The 24,033-nt window shown below is 46.2% G+C and overlaps 1 protein-coding gene across 11 annotated transcripts in view; it reads left to right on the top strand.

Moving 5' to 3' along the window:
- The first annotated feature begins 478 nt into the window (after window positions 1-478).
- The window catches only part of LOC117434268 (collagen alpha-1(XI) chain), a 154,744-nt gene continuing 131,189 nt past the window's right edge, over window positions 479-24,033 (top strand). For 8 of the 11 annotated variants that reach the window (XM_059008791.1, XM_059008795.1, XM_059008794.1 and 5 more), the window contains exons 1-2: window positions 480-1,147; window positions 22,353-22,517. In XM_059008791.1, coding sequence (XP_058864774.1) covers window positions 1,036-1,147; window positions 22,353-22,517 — 277 coding nt within the window. In that variant the 5' untranslated portion in view covers window positions 480-1,035. Of the gene's footprint in view, window positions 1,148-22,352; window positions 22,518-24,033 lie in introns of all 11 variants that reach the window. The other 3 variants (XM_059008800.1, XM_059008801.1, XM_059008792.1) reach the window with 2 other exon arrangements.

Raw genomic sequence — 24,033 nt, forward strand, 5'->3', positions numbered from 1 at the left:
TAATTGTGCTTTTTTTGTTTGTGTGTTTTATTCTGCTTGTAAAACGCTTTGAGTTGTATTGCACATGAACTGCGCTATATAAATAAAGATGTATTATTATTATTATTATTATTATTATTATTATTATTATTATTATTATTATTATTATTATTATTATTATTATTATATACGTTTATATTGTGCTTTGGATAAAAGTGTCTGCTAAATAATGCAATAATAAACACAAACAGGTGCTTCAAAAATCCATTTTTAAAAGGCCCGCTTTTGTACGACAACACCGCGGTCCCCCGCTCTGATTGGGTCACTGGCCATTGGGACGCATTACTGTTCTGTTCCTGGGTACACCGCCTTGGATGCGGACCAGTGGTAAAGCTGCGGGGGCGTGATCGAGGCATGCGGGAGGGGGAGCACTGTCCCATTGGCCAGCGAGGGAGCAATTTTGGGAGCCCCCTGATTGGCCGGAGGTTTCCTTCATTTTGGGCCCGCTTGGTGCTACTGTGTGAGCCAGGTAGGACTGTTAGCTGCTGGTCAGTCAGCTCCGCAACGCAGCACTGTCTTATAAGAAACCACGGGAAAAAGAGAGAAACGGATAAAAGGGGAAAGACTGGAGGAAAGAAGGGAAGAGAGAGGTGTCGGGGAGTTGAAGGCAGGTTATGGGTCAGTTGGCTATGCGCATCCCAGTCTCACGATCTTGTAGTTAAAAAGAGGTACACGTAGTGATTCACTCTCTCACACACACACACTCAGAGAGAGAGAGAGAGAGAGAGAGAGAGAGAGAGAGAGAGAGAGAGAGAGAGAGTCTCTTAGAGTTTAGTCTCTCACAGGTCCACTGCCTATAGTCACCCCGACACACTTCTCCAGTTCAATGGGGCAATCACACTAAATTGGATTTTTAGAAATAAAACTACCCTCTATTTAAAGCCATATTTATACAACATAGCATACTATCTAGACATATACACATATATAGGGATTCACTTGTTGTCACTATCCTCCAGTCGTACCCACAGTCCAGACTGTGTGAGAAATTGAAATATGGATTTGTCGAACTTTTCCACTCGGAAGAAACGGCGCCCTTGGTTCGCGGACCTCACCTCTTTCGCAGCGCTGGCTCTGGTGTTGTGGCACAGCGCATCGACTGCAGCAGGTAAGCAACAACATTTACAAGAGAGCTACAATACTAATACAAGAATAATATTCATCAGCATTTTCGTTTTTGCGCATGTACTGAATGTGCGTAAAAACCAACCCTTCGAAGAAATGCTGTGTTTATCTGTATGGAAAACACCAACCTAATATTGAGAGGTCGTTAAAGTATACAGGTAACTGTATCGAAAAACGACCCCAAGGAAATAGGGGTATCCATACAACTTATACAATGCAGGACGGCATGCAGACTATATCCGGGCAGTGTGAATCTCCTGTTGTGTTCTAACAGCACACAAGCTATAGTTAAAACTCGTCTGGATAATAGACAGTCATTGCATTTTGGAATGGATCGGGTTTTCACCTTCATTTGAACAGCACACACGTCTGCCTTCTCGGGTGCGACAGTATATCTATTGCGGGACTTAATATCACTGATTGTGATCTGCCTGCGCTCTATCAGGAATATATTTTGGATTGATTCTCAATGGGTAGATTGATTCTCAATGGGTTAGATTGATTCTCAGTGGGTTAGACTGATTCTCAATGGGTACATTGATCCTCAATGGGTAGACTGATTCTCAATGGGTAGATTGATTCTCAATGGGTAGATTGATTCCCAATGGGTAGATTGATTCTCAATGGTTAGATTGATCCTCAATGGGTAGAATGATTCTCAATGGGTAGATTGATCCTCAATGGGTAGATTGATTCTCAATGGGTTAGATTGATCCTAAATGGGTAGAATGATTCTCAATGGGTAGATTGATCCTCAATGGGTAGATTGATTCTCAATGGGTTAGATTGATCTTCAATGGGTAGATTAATCCTCAATGGGTAGTATTATAATTTGCAGGGTGGTTTTACCAAAGCATCCACGTCTCCATTCACACCTCCTGAGTGTTCAGTACGTGTTTGTTCTGATATGAATACTGTGTGTGTGTGTGTGTGTGTGTGTGTGTGTGTGTGTGTGTGTGTGCGTGTGTGTGTGTGTGTCAGTGTGTGTGTGTGTGTGTGTGTGTGTGTGTGTGTGTGTGTGTGTGTGTGTGTGTGTGTGTGTCGAGTCTGAAATAGCCCTGGCACTAGCCTGCAGTCACAGTGCATCGCAGTGCAGACAGAACCCTTTTAATGAAACGCTCGCCTTAACTTCCATTTCAAATCTTTCATAAAATAACAGAAAGGACTTTCACTAACAGAAAGAAGGCACGTTGTCTTTGTTCATTGCATAATAATAATAATAATAATAATAATAATAATAATAATAATAATAATATGTTTTTCTTGTATCTATTAATTGTATAGTCATATAGATGATTGAGGCACAACCAATACTATATATATATATATATATATATATATATATATATATATATATATATATATATATATATATATATATATATATATATATATATGCCCTTTATGTTACCTTTAACCCAGAAGCCTCTCTCTGCACAGCGCCCCGTTATATTGAATCGATGTGTATGTGTACACTTGAATAGACAGGGCATTGTAAGGGGGGTACAGTGAATGGTTGATCTGTTTGGATTTTTTGTTTTTGGAAGGGAAGGTGGTGGTGGGTGGGGGGGGGGGGTCATCATTTCCTCGCTGTCAATCAGAACACAACTGTCAGTTAAATATTCCCCCCTTCCCCCTCCCCTTTCTCTTTCCGTTGCTCCCACCCATCGCTAACTCGGTGAATGCTACCTCTTTATAGCTCTGTGTGCGTCAGTCAGAGTGTGTGTGCGTGTGAGTCGGAGTGTGTGTGCGTGTGAGTCGGAGTGTGTGTGTGTGCACAGCGTGTGTGTGCGTGTGAGTCAGTGAGTGTGTCTGTGTGTGTGGACAGCGTGTGTGTGCGTGTGAGTCAGTGAGTGTGTCTGTGCACAGCGTGTGTGTGCGTGTGAGTCGGAGTGTGTGTGTGTGCACAGCGTGCGTGTGCGTGTGAGTCAGTGAGTGTGTCTGTGTGTGCGTGCGTGTGCGTGTGAGTCAGTGAGTGTGTCTGTGTGTGCGTTCGTGTGCGTGTGAGTCAGTGAGTTTGTCTGTGTGTGCGTTGGGTGGGTTTAACCATAGCAGGGAGGGGGAGCGAGGAGGAGGGGGGCGGTCTGCCGGCCAGTGACGGCGTATTTTCAGCTGCGCGGGCCAGCCTAACAGGAATGCCTTTTCTCCGTCAGTCCGCAGGAATGTGTTCCCCTAACGGGCTCTGGATTTTTGAATGGGTTGAAGCGGCGGCTAGTTTATACCGTTTTACTAGGCGAGGGGAGGGAGAAGTCTGACGCCGCCTGTTGGTGTATTGCGGTACTGACGACAGCCCCGCCAACACAGACCCGTTCTGCTCTGTGCACTATTGTATCAGATAATGACAGGGATTCGTAAGGGCTGAAGTGAATGAGGTTGGTTTTGTAGTTAGTTATTGAAACATATAAATCGCATTATTACCATGAAACCGATACCGATTACGAAGGGTTTTTCAGTAAAATAAATAAAATGATTAGATTGTACAGAACGAATATTCCTGCAAAAGCGTGAATATTTGTTGATTTATGTATGTATGTGTGTGTGTGTGTGTGTGTTTATTTGTTTGGTTTATATTCGATGTCGTTGAAAAATAGAAAGGTAAAATATTCTAGCAACGGCCCACAGTATTAGGGAAGTGCTTACAATGCCACTGAGCGCCCGAGCGAGCCTCTGCTGGCTGCCCTGCGCCTGCCCGGAGTGATTTCTCTAGCATGAATACGGCATCACAGACACAGAGCGAGGAGTCAAAGGGGTGAAAGCAGTATGCCCGGTTCGCTGATGGAAATCAAACCGCGCATTGATTCAGCGATGAAAAGCGACTCTCTCATAGTCCTAATGACCGCATTCCAGCAGCCGGACAGACAGAGCCCAGTAACGCTGCTGGCTGCCGGTCCGGCTTCACTTGAGACGCTGTTCTGTGTTTGGTTGTGGTATTTCCGTTCTGCTCATCGCCGGTGCAGCTTCTAATTCCATTTCCACGACGCTCGCATTCAGCCCTGTAAACTATACAACTGTTCTTTGTATGTATTTATATGTACATATCATTATACGGATATTAATAAGCGGCTTTTAGTTCCAGTTTCTGTCTTTCTTTCTTTTTTTCTTTCATACTCATCTCTGATAGCTGCTTCATTGTACAAAGCGTTCTTACAGATATTTCTAAAACAATTCCAGTATGTGTCATACATCGGACCACCAGGTAAACATGAGCCCTTTCCACGGAATCCAGTGAAACTGCGCGCCGTGACAGCTATTGCTTGCTGTGTAACAGGAGATGGCAGGAAGCGTCTGCAGGTACCTCTGGATCGCTGCAGATTTCTCATCTCGAGGATTCAGGCGAGGTAGTTTTAATACTGATCACGAGGGTGTGTCTGTAACACATGTATATGCATTTAAATGAATAAGTGTATGTATACAGTATACAAAATCAATGGGGCAATTATGCTGTATGTATATTTCAATTTGAATAAACGCAATAAACATTTCTCGCTCGCCAGTATTTCACGGTTTGCAGGAGTCTTGTTTCCCAGTGTCCTGACTCGGCGCTCCCCCTAGTGGCCGCAGTAGAGAATGCGTTGCGGTGCACTCGCCTCGATTATGGGGTGTGTCTGTCAGCTGGCTCTCCGGGCCTCTCATTACTGCTGCCCGCGGTGGGGTGTTCAAACCGACGCTGTACTCCTGTGCTTTATATATAGCAGCTAAATTATAACTTTCTATGTGCTTAGGAAAAGAAAAACATGTTATACTTTCCAAGCACGGGCGCTCCTGTAATTTTACACGCTCTCCGAGTGAGGAAAGCAGAGCTGGTTAAATTAGGAGACGACAGCGTCTCTCTGCTTCAGGACTTTCAAGAGCCAGAACTGGAGACTCCTACTTTTCTGAAACCTGGAAAATTAGAGCTTTGTAAAATTCTGGGGTTAAACTGTTTTCTACAATAACTGATGAGACACTCGCTGGAACGCAGTTTCTTCTAGTTTCAGTGACACTGGTGAGACACTAGCTGGAACGCAGTTTCTTCTAGTTTCAGTGACACTGATGAGACACTCGCTGGAACGCAGTTTCTTCTAGTTTCAGTGACACTGATGAGGCACTCGCTGGAATGCAGTTTCTTCTAGTTTCAGTGACACTGATGAGGCACTCGCTGGAATGCAGTTTCTTCTAGTTTCAGTGACACTGGTGAGACACTCACTGGAATGCAGTTTCTTCTAGTTTCAGTGACACTGATGAGACACTCGCTGGAACGCAGTTTCTTCTAGTTTCAGTGACACTGATGAGACACTCGCTGGAACGCAGTTTCTTCTAGTTTCAGTGACACTGATGAGACACTCGCTGGAACGCAGTTTCTTCTAGTTTCAGTGACACTGATGAGACACTAGCTGGAACGCAGTTTCTTCTAGTTTCAGTGACACTGGTGAGACACTAGGGCCCAAACGCTTGTCCACTTACCTAAAAAAATAACCCTACAGTGTTTTCACAACCCAATCATTGTGGAGTGGCAGTGCTATTTGATGTTTTGGGATTCTTATTATATGTGTCTATCTCGATCTCAATCTCTCTCTATCTCTCTATCTCTGTCTCTATCTCTGTCTCTATCTCTATCTCTGTCTCTGTCTCTGTCTCTATAAGATTACAATCCCAGCACGCTCGTCTCTGCTTGTATCAAAAAACAAAAGGGAATTTTTAAGCAAATCAGAGAATGAATGCTATTTACAATCTTCAGCTCGATGAGAAGCCCAGGAGGAGTGAAAAGCAGAGCCTCAGGAGAGATGATGAAAGGGCTGAAAATGTATGTTAAGGGTGCAGAAGGACCATTTTATTGTATTGTGTTCCAGGCTCCCGTGTGTTGCTACAACTGTTTATGTAAGGTGTGTGTGTGGTTTTATTTTTTTATTTGACATTTTGACCACTTTTTTAAACTTTTAAATTGCATTCCCTGCCTCAAGATGATTCACATGTACCCACATGGACCTCTCAGAACTACATTTCCCATCATCCTCCTGCTCATATATGTAACTGAGATGGATTTACCAGTGAGCAGGAGGATGATGGGAAATGTAGTTCTGAGAGGTCCATGTGGGTACATGTGAATCATCTTGAGGCAGGGAATGCAATTTAAAAGTTTAAAAAAGTGGTCAAAATGTCAAATAAAAAAATGAAACCACACACACACCTTACATAAACAGTTGTAGCAACACACGGGAGCCTGGAACACAATACAATAAAATGGTCCTTCTGCACCCTTTAAATCCCTTCACATTGCCAGCAATCACACACTTATACCCAGTCTGTAGAGCAGCTCAATCACACACTTATACCCAGTCTGTAGAGCAGCTCAATCACACACTTATACCCAGTCTGTAGAGCAGCTCAATCACACACTTATACCCAGTCTGTAGAGCAGCTCAATCACACACTTATACCCAGTCTGTGTAGAGCAGCTCAATCACACACTTATACCCAGTCTGTGTAGAGCAGCTCAATCACACACTTATACCCAGTCTGTGTAGAGCAGCTCAATCGCACACTTATACCCAGTCTGTAGAGCAGCTCAATCGCACACTTATACCCAGTCTGTAGAGCAGCTCAATCGCACACTTATACCCAGTCTGTAGAGCAGCTCAATCACACACTTATACCCAGCCTGTGTAGAGCAGCTCAATCACTCACTTATACCCAGTCTGTAGAGCAGCTCAATCACACACTTATACCCAGTCTGTGTAGAGCAGCTCAATCGCACACTTATACCCAGTCTGTGTAGAGCAGCTCAATCGCACACTTATACCCAGTCTGTGTGGAGCAGCTCAATCACACACTTATACCCAGTCTGTAGAGCAGCTCAATCACACACTTATACCCAGTCTGTGTAGAGCAGCTCAATCGCACACTTATACCCAGTCTGTGTAGAGCAGCTCAATCACTCACTTATACCCAGTCTGTAGAGCAGCTCAATCGCACACTTATACCCAGTCTGTGTAGAGCAGCTCAATCACTCACTTATACCCAGTCTGTAGAGCAGCTCAATCACACACTTATACCCAGTCTGTAGAGCAGCTCAATCACACACTTATACCCAGTCTGTAGAGCAGCTCAATCACACACTTATACCCAGTCTGTGTGGAGCAGCTCAATCACACACTTATACCCAGTCTGTAGAGCAGCTCAATCACACACTTATACCCAGTCTGTAGAGCATCTCAATCGCACACTTATACCCAGTCTGTAGAGCAGCTCAATCACACACTTATACCCAGTCTGTAGAGCAGCTCAATCACACACTTATACCCAGTCTGTGTAGAGCAGCTCAATCGCACACTTATACCCAGTCTGTAGAGCAGCTCAATCACACACTTATACCCAGTCTGTAGAGCAGCTCAATCACACACTTATACCCAGTCTGTGTAGAGCAGCTCAATCACACACTTATACCCAGTCTGTAGAGCAGCTCAATCGCACACTTATACCCAGTCTGTAGAGCAGCTCAATCGCACACTTATACCCAGTCTGTAGAGCAGCTCAATCGCACACTTATACCCAGTCTGTAGAGCAGCTCAATCACACACTTATACCCAGTCTGTGTAGAGCAGCTCAATCACACACTTATACCCAGTCTGTAGAGCAGCTCAATCACACACTTATACCCAGTCTGTAGAGCAGCTCAATCACACACTTATACCCAGTCTGTGTAGAGCAGCTTAATCGCACACTTATACCCAGTCTGTAGAGCAGCTCAATCACACACTTATACCCAGTCTGTAGAGCAGCTCAATCACACACTTATACCCAGTCTGTGTAGAGCAGCTCAATCACTCACTTATACCCAGTCTGTAGAGCATCTCAATCGCACACTTATACCCAGTCTGTAGAGCAGCTCAATCGCACACTTATACCCAGTCTGTAGAGCAGCTCAATCGCACACTTATACCCAGTCTGTGTAGAGCAGCTCAATCGCACACTTATACCCAGTCTGTAGAGCAGCTCAATCACACACTTATACCCAGTCTGTAGAGCAGCTCAATCACACACTTATACCCAGTCTGTGTAGAGCAGCTCAATCACACACTTATACCCAGTCTGTAGAGCAGCTCAATCGCACACTTATACCCAGTCTGTAGAGCAGCTCAATCGCACACTTATACCCAGTCTGTGTAGAGCAGCTCAATCACACACTTATACCCAGTCTGTAGAGCAGCTCAATCGCACACTTATACCCAGTCTGTAGAGCAGCTCAATCGCACACTTATACCCAGTCTGTAGAGCAGCTCAATCGCACACTTATACCCAGTCTGTAGAGCAGCTCAATCACACACTTATACCCAGCCTGTGTAGAGCAGCTCAATCACTTACTTATACCCAGTCTGTAGAGCAGCTCAATCACACACTTATACCCAGTCTGTAGAGCAGCTCAATCGCACACTTATACCCAGTCTGTAGAGCAGCTCAATCACACACTTATACCCAGTCTGTAGAGCAGCTCAATCACACACTTATACCCAGTCTGTAGAGCAGCTCAATCGCACACTTATACCCAGTCTGTAGAGCAGCTCAATCGCACACTTATACCCAGTCTGTAGAGCAGCTCAATCGCACACTTATACCCAGTCTGTAGAGCAGCTCAATCGCACACTTATACCCAGTCTGTAGAGCAGCTCAATCGCACACTTATACCCAGTCTGTGTAGAGCAGCTCAATCGCACACTTATACCCAGTCTGTGTGGAGCAGCTCAATCACACACTTATACCCAGTCTGTAGAGCAGCTCAATCGCACACTTATACCCAGTCTGTAGAGCAGCTCAATCGCACACTTATACCCAGTCTGTGTAGAGCAGCTCAATCACACACTTATACCCAGTCTGTAGAGCAGCTCAATCACACACTTATACCCAGTCTGTGTAGAGCAGCTCAATCACACACTTATACCCAGTCTGTAGAGCAGCTCAATCGCACACTTATACCCAGTCTGTAGAGCAGCTCAATCGCACACTTATACCCAGTCTGTGTAGAGCAGCTCAATCACACACTTATACCCAGTCTGTAGAGCAGCTCAATCGCACACTTATACCCAGTCTGTAGAGCAGCTCAATCGCACACTTATACCCAGTCTGTAGAGCAGCTCAATCGCACACTTATACCCAGTCTGTAGAGCAGCTCAATCGCACACTTATACCCAGTCTGTAGAGCAGCTCAATCGCACACTTTTACCCAGTCTGTGTAGAGCAGCTCAATCGCACACTTATACCCAGTCTGTGTGGAGCAGCTCAATCACACACTTATACCCAGTCTGTAGAGCAGCTCAATCGCACACTTATACCCAGTCTGTAGAGCAGCTCAATCGCACACTTATACCCAGTCTGTGTAGAGCAGCTCAATCACACACTTATACCCAGTCTGTAGAGCAGCTCAATCACACACTTATACCCAGTCTGTGTAGAGCAGCTCAATCACACACTTATACCCAGTCTGTAGAGCAGCTCAATCGCACACTTATACCCAGTCTGTAGAGCAGCTCAATCGCACACTTATACCCAGTCTGTGTAGAGCAGCTCAATCACACACTTATACCCAGTCTGTAGAGCAGCTCAATCGCACACTTATACCCAGTCTGTAGAGCAGCTCAATCGCACACTTATACCCAGTCTGTAGAGCAGCTCAATCGCACACTTATACCCAGTCTGTAGAGCAGCTCAATCACACACTTATACCCAGCCTGTGTAGAGCAGCTCAATCACTCACTTATACCCAGTCTGTAGAGCAGCTCAATCACACACTTATACCCAGTCTGTAGAGCAGCTCAATCACACACTTATACCCAGTCTGTAGAGCAGCTCAATCACACACTTATACCCAGTCTGTAGAGCAGCTCAATCGCACACTTATACCCAGTCTGTAGAGCAGCTCAATCGCACACTTATACCCAGTCTGTAGAGCAGCTCAATCGCACACTTATACCCAGTCTGTAGAGCAGCTCAATCACACACTTATACCCAGTCTGTAGAGCAGCTCAATCACACACTTATACCCAGTCTGTAGAGCAGCTCAATCACACACTTATACCCAGTCTGTAGAGCAGCTCAATCACACACTTATACCCAGTCTGTAGAGCAGCTCAATCACACACTTATACCCAGTCTGTAGAGCAGCTCAATCACACACTTATACCCAGTCTGTAGAGCAGCTCAATCGCACACTTATACCCAGTCTGTAGAGCAGCTCAATCGCACACTTATACCCAGTCTGTAGAGCAGCTCAATCGCACACTTATACCCAGTCTGTAGAGCAGCTCAATCGCACACTTATACCCAGTCTGTAGAGCAGCTCAATCGCACACTTTTACCCAGTCTGTGTAGAGCAGCTCAATCGCACACTTATACCCAGTCTGTGTGGAGCAGCTCAATCACACACTTATACCCAGTCTGTAGAGCAGCTCAATCGCACACTTATACCCAGTCTGTAGAGCAGCTCAATCGCACACTTATACCCAGTCTGTGTAGAGCAGCTCAATCACACACTTATACCCAGTCTGTAGAGCAGCTCAATCACACACTTATACCCAGTCTGTGTAGAGCAGCTCAATCACACACTTATACCCAGTCTGTAGAGCAGCTCAATCGCACACTTATACCCAGTCTGTAGAGCAGCTCAATCGCACACTTATACCCAGTCTGTGTAGAGCAGCTCAATCACACACTTATACCCAGTCTGTAGAGCAGCTCAATCGCACACTTATACCCAGTCTGTAGAGCAGCTCAATCGCACACTTATACCCAGTCTGTAGAGCAGCTCAATCGCACACTTATACCCAGTCTGTAGAGCAGCTCAATCACACACTTATACCCAGCCTGTGTAGAGCAGCTCAATCACTCACTTATACCCAGTCTGTAGAGCAGCTCAATCACACACTTATACCCAGTCTGTAGAGCAGCTCAATCACACACTTATACCCAGTCTGTAGAGCAGCTCAATCACACACTTATACCCAGTCTGTAGAGCAGCTCAATCGCACACTTATACCCAGTCTGTAGAGCAGCTCAATCGCACACTTATACCCAGTCTGTAGAGCAGCTCAATCGCACACTTATACCCAGTCTGTAGAGCAGCTCAATCGCACACTTATACCCAGTCTGTAGAGCAGCTCAATCACACACTTATACCCAGTCTGTAGAGCAGCTCAATCACACACTTATACCCAGTCTGTAGAGCAGCTCAATCACACACTTATACCCAGTCTGTAGAGCAGCTCAATCACACACTTATACCCAGTCTGTAGAGCAGCTCAATCACACACTTATACCCAGTCTGTAGAGCAGCTCAATCGCACACTTATACCCAGTCTGTAGAGCAGCTCAATCGCACACTTATACCCAGTCTGTAGAGCAGCTCAATCGCACACTTTTACCCAGTCTGTAGAGCAGCTCAATCGCACACTTATACCCAGTCTGTGTAGAGCAGCTCAATCGCACACTTATACCCAGTCTGTGTGGAGCAGCTCAATCACACACGTATACCCAGTCTGTAGAGCAGCTCAATCGCACACTTATACCCAGTCTGTAGAGCAGCTCAATCGCACACTTATACCCAGTCTGTGTAGAGCAGCTCAATCACACACTTATACCCAGTCTGTAGAGCAGCTCAATCGCACACTTATACCCAGTCTGTAGAGCAGCTCAATCGCACACTTATACCCAGTCTGTAGAGCAGCTCAATCACACACTTTTACCCAGTCTGTAGAGCAGCTCAATCGCACACTTATACCCAGTCTGTGTAGAGCAGCTCAATCGCACACTTATACCCAGTCTGTAGAGCAGCTCAATCACACACTTATACCCAGTCTGTAGAGCAGCTCAATCGCACACTTATACCCAGTCTGTGTAGAGCAGCTCAATCGCACACTTATACCCAGTCTGTAGAGCAGCTCAATCACTCACTTATACCCAGTCTGTAGAGCAGCTCAATCACACACTTATACCCAGTCTGTGTAGAGCAGCTCAATCGCACACTTATACCCAGTCTGTAGAGCAGCTCAATCGCACACTTATACCCAGTCTGTGTAGAGCAGCTCTATCGCACACTTATACCCAGTCTGTAGAGCAGCTCAATCACACACTTATACCCAGTCTGTGTAGAGCAGCTCAATCACTCACTTATACCCAGTCTGTGTAGAGCAGCTCAATCACACACTTATACCCAGTCTGTGTAGAGCAGCTCAATCACACACTTATACCCAGTCTGTGTAGAGCAGCTCAATCACTCACTTATACCCAGTCTGTGTAGAGCAGCTCAATCACTCACTTATACCCAGTCTGTGTAGAGCAGCTCAATCACACACTTATACCCAGTCTGTGTAGAGCAGCTCAATCACACACTTATACCCAGTCTGTGTAGAGCAGCTCAATCACACACTTATACCCAGTCTGTGTAGAGCAGCTCAATCACACACTTATACCCAGACTCTTCTTGTTTTTATCCTGCTGCCACATCCACAGGGAAGCATTGTAAAGCACAGAGAGGCATGGCGAAGCATATGGAAGCATTGCAAAGCACAGAGAGGCATGGCAAAGCATATGGAAGCATTGCAAAGCACAGAGAGGCATGGCAAAGCATAGTGAAGCATTGCAAAGCACAGAGAGGCATGGCAAAGCATAGTGAAGCATTGCAAAGCACAGAGAGGCATGGCAAAGCATATGGAAGCATTGCAAAGCACAGAGAGGCATGGCAAAGCATATGGAAGCATTGCAAAGCACAGAGAGGCATGGCAAAGCATAGTGAAGCATTGCAAAGCACAGAGAGGTACTGTACAGAAGATTCAATAACATAGCAAACTATTTTGTTGTGTCTAGTAGGTTTGTTAATACAAGAATGAAAGCAGCAACTTAGGAACAGAACTTTCTTTATTCTTCCATATTAACACACACTCGAGCACTTCACCACCTACTTCCTGTTGGCAATATTAACTCTCTAATAATCTGATTATGCCCTCTAGCGGCCAACTGTAGAATGTCATTATCAGTGCTTGCACAACACAACACTATTGTTAATGTACAGTAAAAACATGGGAAAGAATGGGGGAAACTGCAAAACGAATGTGCAAATTAACCATGGGAAACTTTTATAAGCTTAGTAAACTAAAGAGAGATCTGGGCTAGTGATATCCTTTATAAGTGAACCCGTGGTGTGCAGGGAGTCTCTTATATACTGTAAGTGAATCTGTGGTGTGCAGGGAGTTTCTTAAGTGAATCTGTGGTGTGCAGGGAGTCTCTTAAGTGAATCCGTGGTTTGCAGGGAGTCTCTTATATACTGTAAGTGAATCCGTGGTGTGCAGGGAGTCTCTTATACTGTAAGTGAATCCGTGGTGTGCAGGGAGTCTCTTAAGTGAATCCGTGGTGTGCAGGGAGTCTCGTAAGTGAATCCGTGGTGTGCAGGGAGTCTCTTATACTGTAAGTGAATCCATGGTGTGCAGGGAGTCTCGTAAGTGAATCCGTGGTGTGCAGGGAGTCTCTTATACTGTAAGTGAATCCGTGGTGTGCAGGGAGTCTCTTATACTGTAAGTGAATCCGTGGTGTGCAGGGAGTCTCTTAAGTGAACCCGTGGTGTGCAGGGAGTCTCTTATACTGTAAGTGAATCTATGGTGTGCAGGGAGTCTCTTCAGTGAATCCGTGGTGTGCAGGGAGTCTCTTATTGTTATAAGACATGTCATCTCGTGCAGTTCTGTTTTAATAATGAGACACCCTACACATAGCGGATTAACTGATTATAAATAACACAAAGCAAGACTCTACTCATAAACCTCTATTAAAGATCAAATAAAGACTGCATAATTGTGCTGTGTGGTCTGTGCATGAGATGACATCACTGCACACAGGATCATTCTAGCACAGTGACTGGAGGATTTTTTCTAACTGGATTTATAATTTCTCTAGTACTGTTCTTGGAGTTTGGCTCAGTATAAAGGCCACCGATTTGCTCCTGTTGACTTCAATGTAAAGTGAGCTTCAATATTAGAGCCACCCCTGCATTCAGTATTAAAGCAACCATCAGCAGTCTCCAGTGTATCAAAACTCTGTTCAGTCACCTCTCCACTGAGACCAGCACACTGTGAAGGAATGAAAAGATTAGAGAGGACAGGCTGACACACAACCTGTTATCATTAGAGAGGACAGTCTGACACATAACCTGCTATCATTGTTAAAGCCAGGCTGTTTCCCCTCATAGACCCCAATGTTAAAGCCAGACTGTCCTGTAGTTTCAAGTTACAACAGGAAAGAGCTGCAGACTACAAGCATCGATACTCTCTGTGAAGGAGGGGGCATGCTGCCAGCCTGTCATGGACCTTCTCCCAGCTATTTTTAATCAGGATAAAAAAGTTTCTTGTAGAAAGTGCTGCTGGTTACTGCGGGTTCACTCCGTGAGTCGGGGAGAGTTGGGATTGAAAGTGAATAGTTGTTGTGCTTTTGATTCCTCTAATGGTTCTAACAGAGTTGGTGCTGAAGCCAGCTATCCACCTCCCCCCCACACCCACCCCCCCACCCCCAGTGGTTTAATTACTCGCAATGTCCCCCGACACCAGACTCAACTGGGGAAGGAATTCAGTTTGTCAGCTGAACAAAAACATCTGAGTTTCTTTCTTTCTTTCTTTCTTTCTTTCTTTCTTTCTTTCTTTCTGCTGTCTGTCTTCTCACTAATAGCAGTTGACCCCCCCCCCCCCTTCTCTGTCTCTGACTGCTCTGTCTTCTCACTCAATCGCAGTGTGTTTAAGGTGCTGCTTGGATCGCACCCCACTGTGTTTTACAGCATGCTGTGTGAGTGAGAGTCAATATTGGGACTGCATGTTTGTGTGCAGTTTGAAGGGGTGACCGGCTGCAAACTGCAGTCAAAGGGAGACATGTTGCCAACTTCACCCTGGGCCATTTGTTTTCAGTTTTAATGTCGCAGGATAGGCTAGATGGAATATGGAGGAATGGGTGTTTTAATTGGCTGACCTGGGGTTGTTTATCAGATTTAAGAGAGGCTGGCTGTGTGAGGCAGTGTTGAAGGGAGAGAGGCTGGCTGTGTGAGGCAGTGTTGAAGGGAGAGAGGCTGGCTGTGTGAGGCAGTGTTGAAGGGAGAGGCTGGCTGTGTGAGGCAGTGTTGAAGGGAGAGAGGCTGGCTGTGTGAGGCAGTGTTGAAGGGAGAGAGGCTGGCTGTGTGAGGCAGTGTTGAAGGGAGAGGAAGGCTGTGTGAGGCAGTTGAAGAGACGCCACATGAAAGCCCCTCTGACACAGACAGGGCTGTTTGCTCCGAGTGTGTGTGTGTGTGTCTGTGTGTGTGTGTGTGTATGTGTGTGAGTCTGTATGTGTCAGTGTTTGTGTATGTGTGTGTGTATGTATGTCTCAGTGCATCTGTGTGTGTCTGTGTTTGTGTGTGTGTGTGAGTCTGTATGTCTCAGTGCGTCTGTGTGTGTCTGTGTTTGTGTATGTGTGTGTCTGTATGTCTCAGTGCATCTGTGTGTGTCTGTGTTTGTGTATGTGTGTGCGTCTGTACATCTCAGTGCCTCTGTGCGTCTGTGTGTGTGTCTGTGTGTATGTCTCAGTGCCTCTGTACGTCTGTGTCTGTGTGTGTGTGTTTGTGTCTGTATGTCTCAGTGCCTCTGTGTGTGTGAGTGAATGTGTGTGTGTGTGTGTGTGTGTGTGTGTGTGTGTGTGGTGAGTGTGAGTAAGAACATAAGAAAGTTTACAAACGAGAGGAGGCCATTCAGCCCATCTTGCTTGTTTGGTTGTTAGTAGTTTATTGATCCCAGAATCGCATCAAGTAGCTTCTTGAAAGATCCCAGGGTGTCAGCTTCAACAACATTACTGGGGAGTTGGTTCCAGACCCTCACAATTCTCTGTGTAAAAAAGTGCCTCCTATTTTCTGTTCTGAATGCCCCTTTATCTGATCTCCATTTGTGACCCCTGGTCCTTTCAGATTGAAAAAGTCCCTTGGGTTGACATTGTCAACACCTTTTAGGATTTTGAATGCTTGAATCAGATCGCCGCGTAGTCTTCTTTGTTCAAGACTGAATAGATTCAATTCTTTAAGCCTGTCTGCATACGACATGCCTTTTAAACCCGGGTTAATTCTGGTTGCTCTTCTTTGCACTCTTTCTAGAGCAGCAATATCCTTTTTGTAGCGAGGTGACCAGAACACAATATTCTAGATGAGGTCTTACTAATGCATTGTAAAGTTTTAACATTACTTCCCTTGATTTAAATTCAACTCTTCTCACAATATATCCGAGCATCTTGTTGGCCTTTTTTATAGCTTACCCACATTGTTTAGATGAAGACATTTCTGAGTCAACATAAACTCCTAGGTCTTTTTCATAGTTCCCTTCTTCAATTTCACTATCTCCCATATGATATTTATAATGCACATTTGTTTTGCCTGCATGCAATACACTTTTCTCTATTAAATGTCATTTGCCATGTGTCTGCCCAGTTCTGAATGCTGTCTAGATCATTTTGAATGACTTTTGCTGCTGCAACAGTGTTTGCCACTCCTCCTATTTTTGTGTCGTCTGCAAATTTAACAACTTTGCTTACTATACCAGAATCTAAATCATTAATGTAGATTAGAAATAGCAGAGGACCTGATACTGATCCCTGTGGTACACCACTGGTTACCTCGCTCCATTTTGAGGTTTCTCCTCTAATCAGTACTTTCTGTTTTCTACATGTTAACCACTCCCTAAGCCATGTGCAAGCATTTCCTTGAATCCCTACTGCGTTCAGTTTGAGAATTAATCTTTTATGCGGGACTTTGTCAAAAGCTTTCTGGAAATCTAAATAAACCATGTCATGTGCTTTGCAGTTATCCATTTTCAATGTTGCATCCTCAAAAAAATCAAGCAGGTTAGTTAGACACAATCTGCCTTTCCTAAAACCATGCTGACTGTCTCCCAGGATATTGTTACCATATGGGTAATTTTCCATTTTGAATCTTATTATAGTTTCCATAAGCTTACATATAATTGAAGTCAGGCTTATTGGTCTGTAGTTACCTTGTTCGGTTTTGCCTCCCTTTTTGTGGATCGGTATTACGTTTGCTATTTTCCAGTCTGTCGGTACAACCCCTGTGTCAAGAGACTGTTGCATGATCTTGGTTAGCGGTTTGTAAATAACTTCTTTCATTTCTTTGAGTACTATTGGGAGGATCTCATCCGGTCCAGGGGATTTGTTTATTTTAAGAGCTCCTAGTCCCTTTAACACTTCAGCCTCTGTTATGCTAAAGTTATTTAAAACTGGATAGGAACAGGTCGACATGTGGGGCATGTTGCCCGTATCCTCCTTTGTAAATCATTTAATATATTTGCTATTAAATTGCGTTAGGAAGCAGTCATTTGTCATTTCCACCATTTCAATTTCGTCCGTCATGCTCCCCACCGGGTTCTCCCATTTTATACAGGGGAAGTTGAAATCCCCCATTAGTATGGCTTCTCCTTTGCTGCACGTATTTCTAATGTCATTATATAACAGATTATTTTGCTTAGCGTCTGAATTTGGCGGTCTATAGCATGCCCCTATTATGACCTTTGAATTTTTGTCGATTATTCTGACCTATGTTGATTTTGCGTTGTTTTCTTAGTCCAGATTTAACACCTGGGCTTCAAGACTATTTCTTATGTATAGCGCTACCCCTCCGCCTCTTCTGTCCTGCCTGTCTTTCCTATACAGTGTGTACCCACTAATACTATATTCGTGTTCATCACTCTCGGATAACCAAGTTTCTGTAACACCTATCACATCGTAGTTACTTGCCAGTGCAGTAGCTTCAAGTTCTAACATTATGTTTCTGAGTCTTCTAGCATTCAGATAAATACAGTTAAAGGCTGTCTTCCTGAGTTGTTGCCCTTGTTTTGATGTGGTCTCTCTTCTGTTTTTTTGTTGATTTCTCCCCCTTCCTTTCTTTACATGCTTCTCAGTCACTCTGATGAAGGCTCAAGCTGGAGCGCTTGTCTGCTTTACTCTCATTCCTCTCCAGTCCAGCTCCAGGTTTCTGATTTCCTCTCTGGATGTCGCGTCATCACTGCAGTGTTTGATGCTGTGTGTTTTAGAGAGTCGTGTGTCTGTGTGTCTGTGTGTAAATGTATTTTTAATATATTAAACACACTTGATGGCATTCTGTGGTATTGCAGAATGCTCGCCCTTGTGGGCAAATAAACATGTAAACATTGAATTTGTGGGTCATAATAATAATAATAATAATAATAATAATAATAATAATAATAATAATTATTATTATTATTATTATTATTATTATTATTATTATTATTATTATTATTATTATTCTGTTATACCGGTACAGGGTTCTTATTACCAGTCTTGCCATGAGTTTATTTATCCAGGCCTCCAGATCAAGGTGAAAGGCTGGTCTAGTGCATTAACAATAACTCACTGCACCACCTAGTCCCCAGATTGGAACCCCGTTGTATCAATATATAAAAGGCTAGTCTAGTGCATTGGGATTAACCCACTAGCGCCAACTAGGCCCTACACAGTGAACTTATGAGTATTTCGTGAATGTTTTATTGGTCTCAGTTTTCTACTTGAGTTTCAGCACTAATGCATTGCACACAGCTGGCCGCAGTGCTGATGATATGAACCTATATGATATACACATTACTGATCACCTGCAGACACACTGCAGCCCTGCCAGAGGACTCTGCGTCTTATAGACTGAGACAGGAAGAGGGTTACAGTGATGGATTCCTGCCTGCCTGGAAAGCAACCCTGAGACAGCAGAGCAGAAATGTCTTCGCTGTTCACTGAGACATTGAGAAAGACTTTGAGTTGAAATGCTTGTCACTGAATTTATTGCGTTTGTTTTAGTATTTCTAAATTCAGCACTGCTGAGAGTTGTATACGATTAAAATGTTTAGTTTAGAGTCATGTGGTAAAAATGAATTATATTTGAAATATTTTAATACATTACTTAGAAGAAATGGGTTCCAGTTAAATTAAAAAGCTCTTGGCAGGAGACTCTTGTCTTCTTCTGATTCACTTGGTATCATTTTCAGTGTCAGTCATTACATCCTGGGAGTGTTGTATAAAGTTTAAAGCACCCTGGTGTCTCACTAGAGCTCTCAGAATCATGTCTGCACTCTGCGTCAGGTGCACCAGAGTAGAACCCTTACTACCTCCTGCCCACATGCAACACTGCCCCCCGTGGATGTAAGAAATACATCAGTAAGATATCGCATGTCAAAAACTGTACTGTTTCTTACATCCACTAGGGGGCTAATGGTAGAAACACTTGCATTATTGTCATGAGAAGTTCAGCACTGAGGGATCTGGACCCACAGTGTGTCAGTCCAGTTCTGAGAGCCAGTGTAAACATCTCTCTTTCACACTGACACACAGACTTGCTGTCACAATGTGGGACACAACTGCGGCAAAAAATAATTCAGTCAGCGGTGACCTCTCTGTGACCTCATGACCCCTACACGACTCGGGTCGCTGCTGAAATTGACCTTCTTAACATTCTTACACTTCACTGAGTATTTAGAGTTGAGGAGAGACTAGGAGGGAGGGAGACTGGCTCTAGTGGTTAGAGTTGAGTCTGGGAGGGAGGGAGGCTGGCTCTGGTGGTTAGAGTTGAGTCTGGGAGGGAGGGAGGCTGGCTCTAGTGGTTAGAGTTGAGTCTGGGAGGGAGGTAGGCTGGCTCTAGTGGTTAGAGCTGAGTCTGGGAGGGAGGGAGGCTGGCTCTAGTGGTTAGAGCTGAGGGACAGGGAGGGAGGCTGGCTCTAGTGGTTAGAGTTGAGGGACAGGGAGGGAGGGAGGCTGGCTCTAGTGGTTAGAGTTGAGGGACAGGGAGGGAGGGAGGCTGGCTCTAGTGGTTAGAGTTGAGGGACAGGGAGGGAGGCTGGCTCTAGTGGTTAGAGTTGAGGGACAGGGAGGGAGGGAGGCTGGCTCTAGTGGTTAGAGTTGAGTCTGGGAGGGAGGGAGGCTGGCTCTAGTGGTTAGAGCTGAGTCTGGGAGGGAGGGAGGCTGGCTCTAGTGGTTAGAGCTGAGGGACAGGGAGGGAGGCTGGCTCTAGTGGTTAGAGTTGAGGGACAGGGAGGGAGGCTGGCTCTAGTGTTTAGAGCTGAGAGACAGGGAGGGAGGCTGGCTCTAGTGGTTAGAGTTGAGTCTGGGAGGGAGGGAGGCTGGCTGTAGTGGTTAGAGTTGAGTCTGGGAGGGAGGGAGGCTGGCTCTAGTGGTTAGAGCTGAGAGACAGGGAGGGAGGCTGGCTCTAGTGTTTAGAGCTAGGGACAGGGAGGGAGGCTGGCTCTAGTGTTTAGAGCTGAGGGACAGGGAGGGAAGCTGGCTCTAGTGTTTAGAGCTGAGGGACAGGGAGGGAGGCTGGCTCTAGTGGTTAGAGCTGAGGGACAGGGAGGGAGGCTGGCTCTAGTGGTTAGAGTTGAGTCTGGGAGGGAGGGAGGCTGGCTGTAGTGGTTAGAGTTGAGTCTGGGAGGGAGGGAGGCTGGCTCTAGTGGTTAGAGCTGAGAGACAGGGAGGGAGGCTGGCTCTAGTGTTTAGAGCTAGGGACAGGGAGGGAGGCTGGCTCTAGTGTTTAGAGCTGAGGGACAGGGAGGGAAGCTGGCTCTAGTGTTTAGAGCTGAGGGACAGGGAGGGAGGCTGGCTCTAGTGGTTAGAGCTGAGGGACAGGGAGGGAGGCTGGCTCTAGTGTTTAGAGCTGAGGGACAGGGAGGGAGGCTGGCTCTAGTGGTTAGAGCTGAGGGACAGGGAGGGAGGCTGGCTCTAGTGGTTAGAGTTGAGTTTGGGAGGGAGGGAGGCTGGCTCTAGTGTTTAGAGCTGAGGGACAGGGAGGGAAGCTGGCTCTAGTGGTTAGAGCTGAGGTGCAGGGAGGGAGGCTGGCTCTAGTGGTTAGAGCTGAGAGACAGGGAGGGAGGCTGGCTCTAGTGTTTAGAGCTGAGGTGCAGGGAGGGAGGCTGGCTCTAGTGGTTAGAGCTGAGAGACAGGGAGGGAGGCTGGCTCTAGTGGTTAGAGCTGAGGGACAGGGAGGGAGGCTGGCTCTAGTGTTTAGAGCTGAGGGACAGGGAGGGAGGCTGGCTCTAGTGGTTAGAGCTGAGGGACAGGGAGGGAGGCTGGCTCTAGTGTTTAGAGCTGAGGGGCAGGGAGGGAGGCTGGCTCTAGTGTTTAGAGCTGAGGTGCAGGGAGGGAGGCTGGCTCTAGTGGTTAGGATTCTACCTCTCTCATTGTTCTACTTGCTTTAATCATTTTAACAGATTCTGTGTGGAATAAATATTCCATTCAATCAGATTCAATTCCCAGGAATTTGAGCGCCTCGGAAGGAATTCTGAGAATATAAAAAAAAGTGAAGTATTTGATGTGTTTTCCAGATAGTCTGGAATGTGATTTTTGAAGTTACTGAAATTGTTCAGGAGAGATCGACCCCCCCCCCCCCCCCCCCCCCCCCCCGCTCCACATAGGGAGCAGGAGAGAGAGGAAGACAGAGGGAGAGGGAGAGGGAGAGGGGGAGGGAGAGGGGGAGGGAGAGGGAGAGGGGGAGGGAGAGGGAGAGGGGGAGGGAGACAGTAGTTGGATTGTGTTCTGTGTGAGTCTCGGTCTAGTGATTTGAATTCTGATTACAGAATTCCGAGAGGCTAGCTTACCTTCCTGTCGAATAAAATCTAATTCCTCCCCCCTCCCTCTCCTCTCCCGTTTCACTGTGCTCCCAGTTCCTAAGCTGAACTGCGTTCCTCGCTCTACCTTCGAATGGCTCCATGCTTCACAGCGGCTGTGTGTTAGTGTTAGAGGGAGAACTGCAGCAGTTGGATTTGTATTTCCCTCTCCCCCTCCCCCTCCCCCCCTCTCCTCTCACTCCCCTCCCCCCTCCTCCCACTCCCCTCCCCCCCCTCTCCTCCCACTCCCCTCTCCCCTTCTCCTCTCACTCACCTCTCCCACCTCTCTCTGTTCTCTCCTCCAAAACCTCTCTCCCCTCTCTCCTCCCCCTGTCTCTTTCAACCCCTCTCCCTCTCTCACCTTTCTTATCTTCCTATTCTCTCTCCCTATCCAGGTCCTTCTCCTCTCTCTCTCTCTCTCTCTCTCTCTCTCTCTCTCTCTCTCTCTCTCTCTCTCTCTCTCTCTCTCTCTCTCTCTCTCTCTCTCACCCCCCCCCTCTCTCTCTCTTGTCTGGTTTGTATTGACCCCTCTCTCCCTCCTCTCTCTGTCTCTAGCAGACCCTGTCGATGTACTGAAGGTGCTGCAGCTCCACACTCTCCCGGAGGGGGTCCAAAAGGCCCCTGGGTTCTGTCCCACTCGTCGCACGGGCCGCAGTGATGTGGCATACAGGATATCCAAGCAGGCCCAGATCAGTGCCCCCACCAAGCAGCTCTTCTCAGGTGAGTCCCAGCCCTGCACTGCAGGTCACAAGCAGCTCTCTCAGGTGAGTCCCAGCCCTGCACTGCAGGTCACAAGCAGCTCTCTCAGGTGAGTCCCAGCCCTGCACTGCAGGTCACAAGCAGCTCTCTCAGGTGAGTCCCAGCCCTGCACTGCAGGTCACAAGCAGCTCTCTCAGGTGAGTCCCAGCCCTGCACTGCAGGTCACAAGCAGCTCTCTCAGGTGAGTCCCAGCCCTGCACTGCAGGTCACAAGCAGCTCTCTCAGGTGAGTCCCAGCCCTGCACTGCAGGTCACAAGCAGCTCTCTCAGGTGAGTCCCAGCCCTGCACTGCAGGTCACAAGCAGCTCTCTCAGGTGAGTCCCAGCACTGCACTGCAGGTCACAAGCAGCACAGTAGAGGGGAGGACTATTAATCATGCAACCCTGTGACAGGTATGAGTGGTGTAGTGAATACAAAGACAGTCCAGACAGTGAGTTACTCCCAAAAATGTCCAGCGATGGTACTGGGGGGTACACGGTGAGTGTTCAAACACAAAAACAAAACAACAATTAAATTCCCACGTCCGGTGCAGGAAAGTGTGCTCTCCAGTGCCTTGTCCGTGGTGCTGCTGATGTTGTGTGGAGAGGGAAGTGCTCAGTGTGGTGTGGACTGGCTCCGTGGCTGCAGCCCCTTGCTCTCACTCCTCCTCTGTGACAACAAACAAACAAACACGTAATACAAAACAACACAACGCAGCTCCGGCCGTCAGTGTTCTTTTTAGCCCAAGGCCCCGTACTCACGTAGCTGCTTCCCCTTTGTACCCAAAACCTCCCCCCTGCAAACAACCCGTCGCCATGGTTTCTCCAATAGAGGGCTGCCCCGCAGCTGCTTGCAATGGAGTCGTCCTGAGCACTTGCAACTATGTGCTCCCCCTAATATGGTCACCTTCCGGTTTCCACCTACCATCAAGGCAGTCAATCTAGGAGGCAGCATACCACCGTCCTTACACAGCGTCCTTTCTGATCGGTAGGGAAATTTACAACATTGATCCTTTCTCTCTCTATCACAAACCCCTACAGGCTAAATACACTATTTTACACTTATTTTCTACATTATACACAAGAGTCAGTTTGTAGTAATACAGACACATTTGAGGAGCATGAAGGGCATATTATAGGCACTGCACACATGCATCCATCCAAACCTACATACACACTGAACATCCATCCATCCATCCATCCATCCATCCGTCCATACATACACACATACATACATACACACATACATACACACATACTTACACACACATACATACATACATACATACTGTACATACACAGGGATTAACTCACACTAGCCCAGCATTAAAGTCCAGCATCCTGATCAGTTCAGTTATGTTCCTAATTGCAGGGAGTTCAGAAACCCAGGTCTGGGTGCAGGGCTCATGTGAGATTCTTACCCTGAATACATTAGTTTCTTACCCATCCATGCATCCCTCCACACACACACACACACACACACACACACACACACACACA

This window comes from Acipenser ruthenus, chromosome 38, assembly GCF_902713425.1.
Source record: "Acipenser ruthenus chromosome 38, fAciRut3.2 maternal haplotype, whole genome shotgun sequence".
Lineage (NCBI taxonomy): Eukaryota > Metazoa > Chordata > Actinopteri > Acipenseriformes > Acipenseridae > Acipenser > Acipenser ruthenus.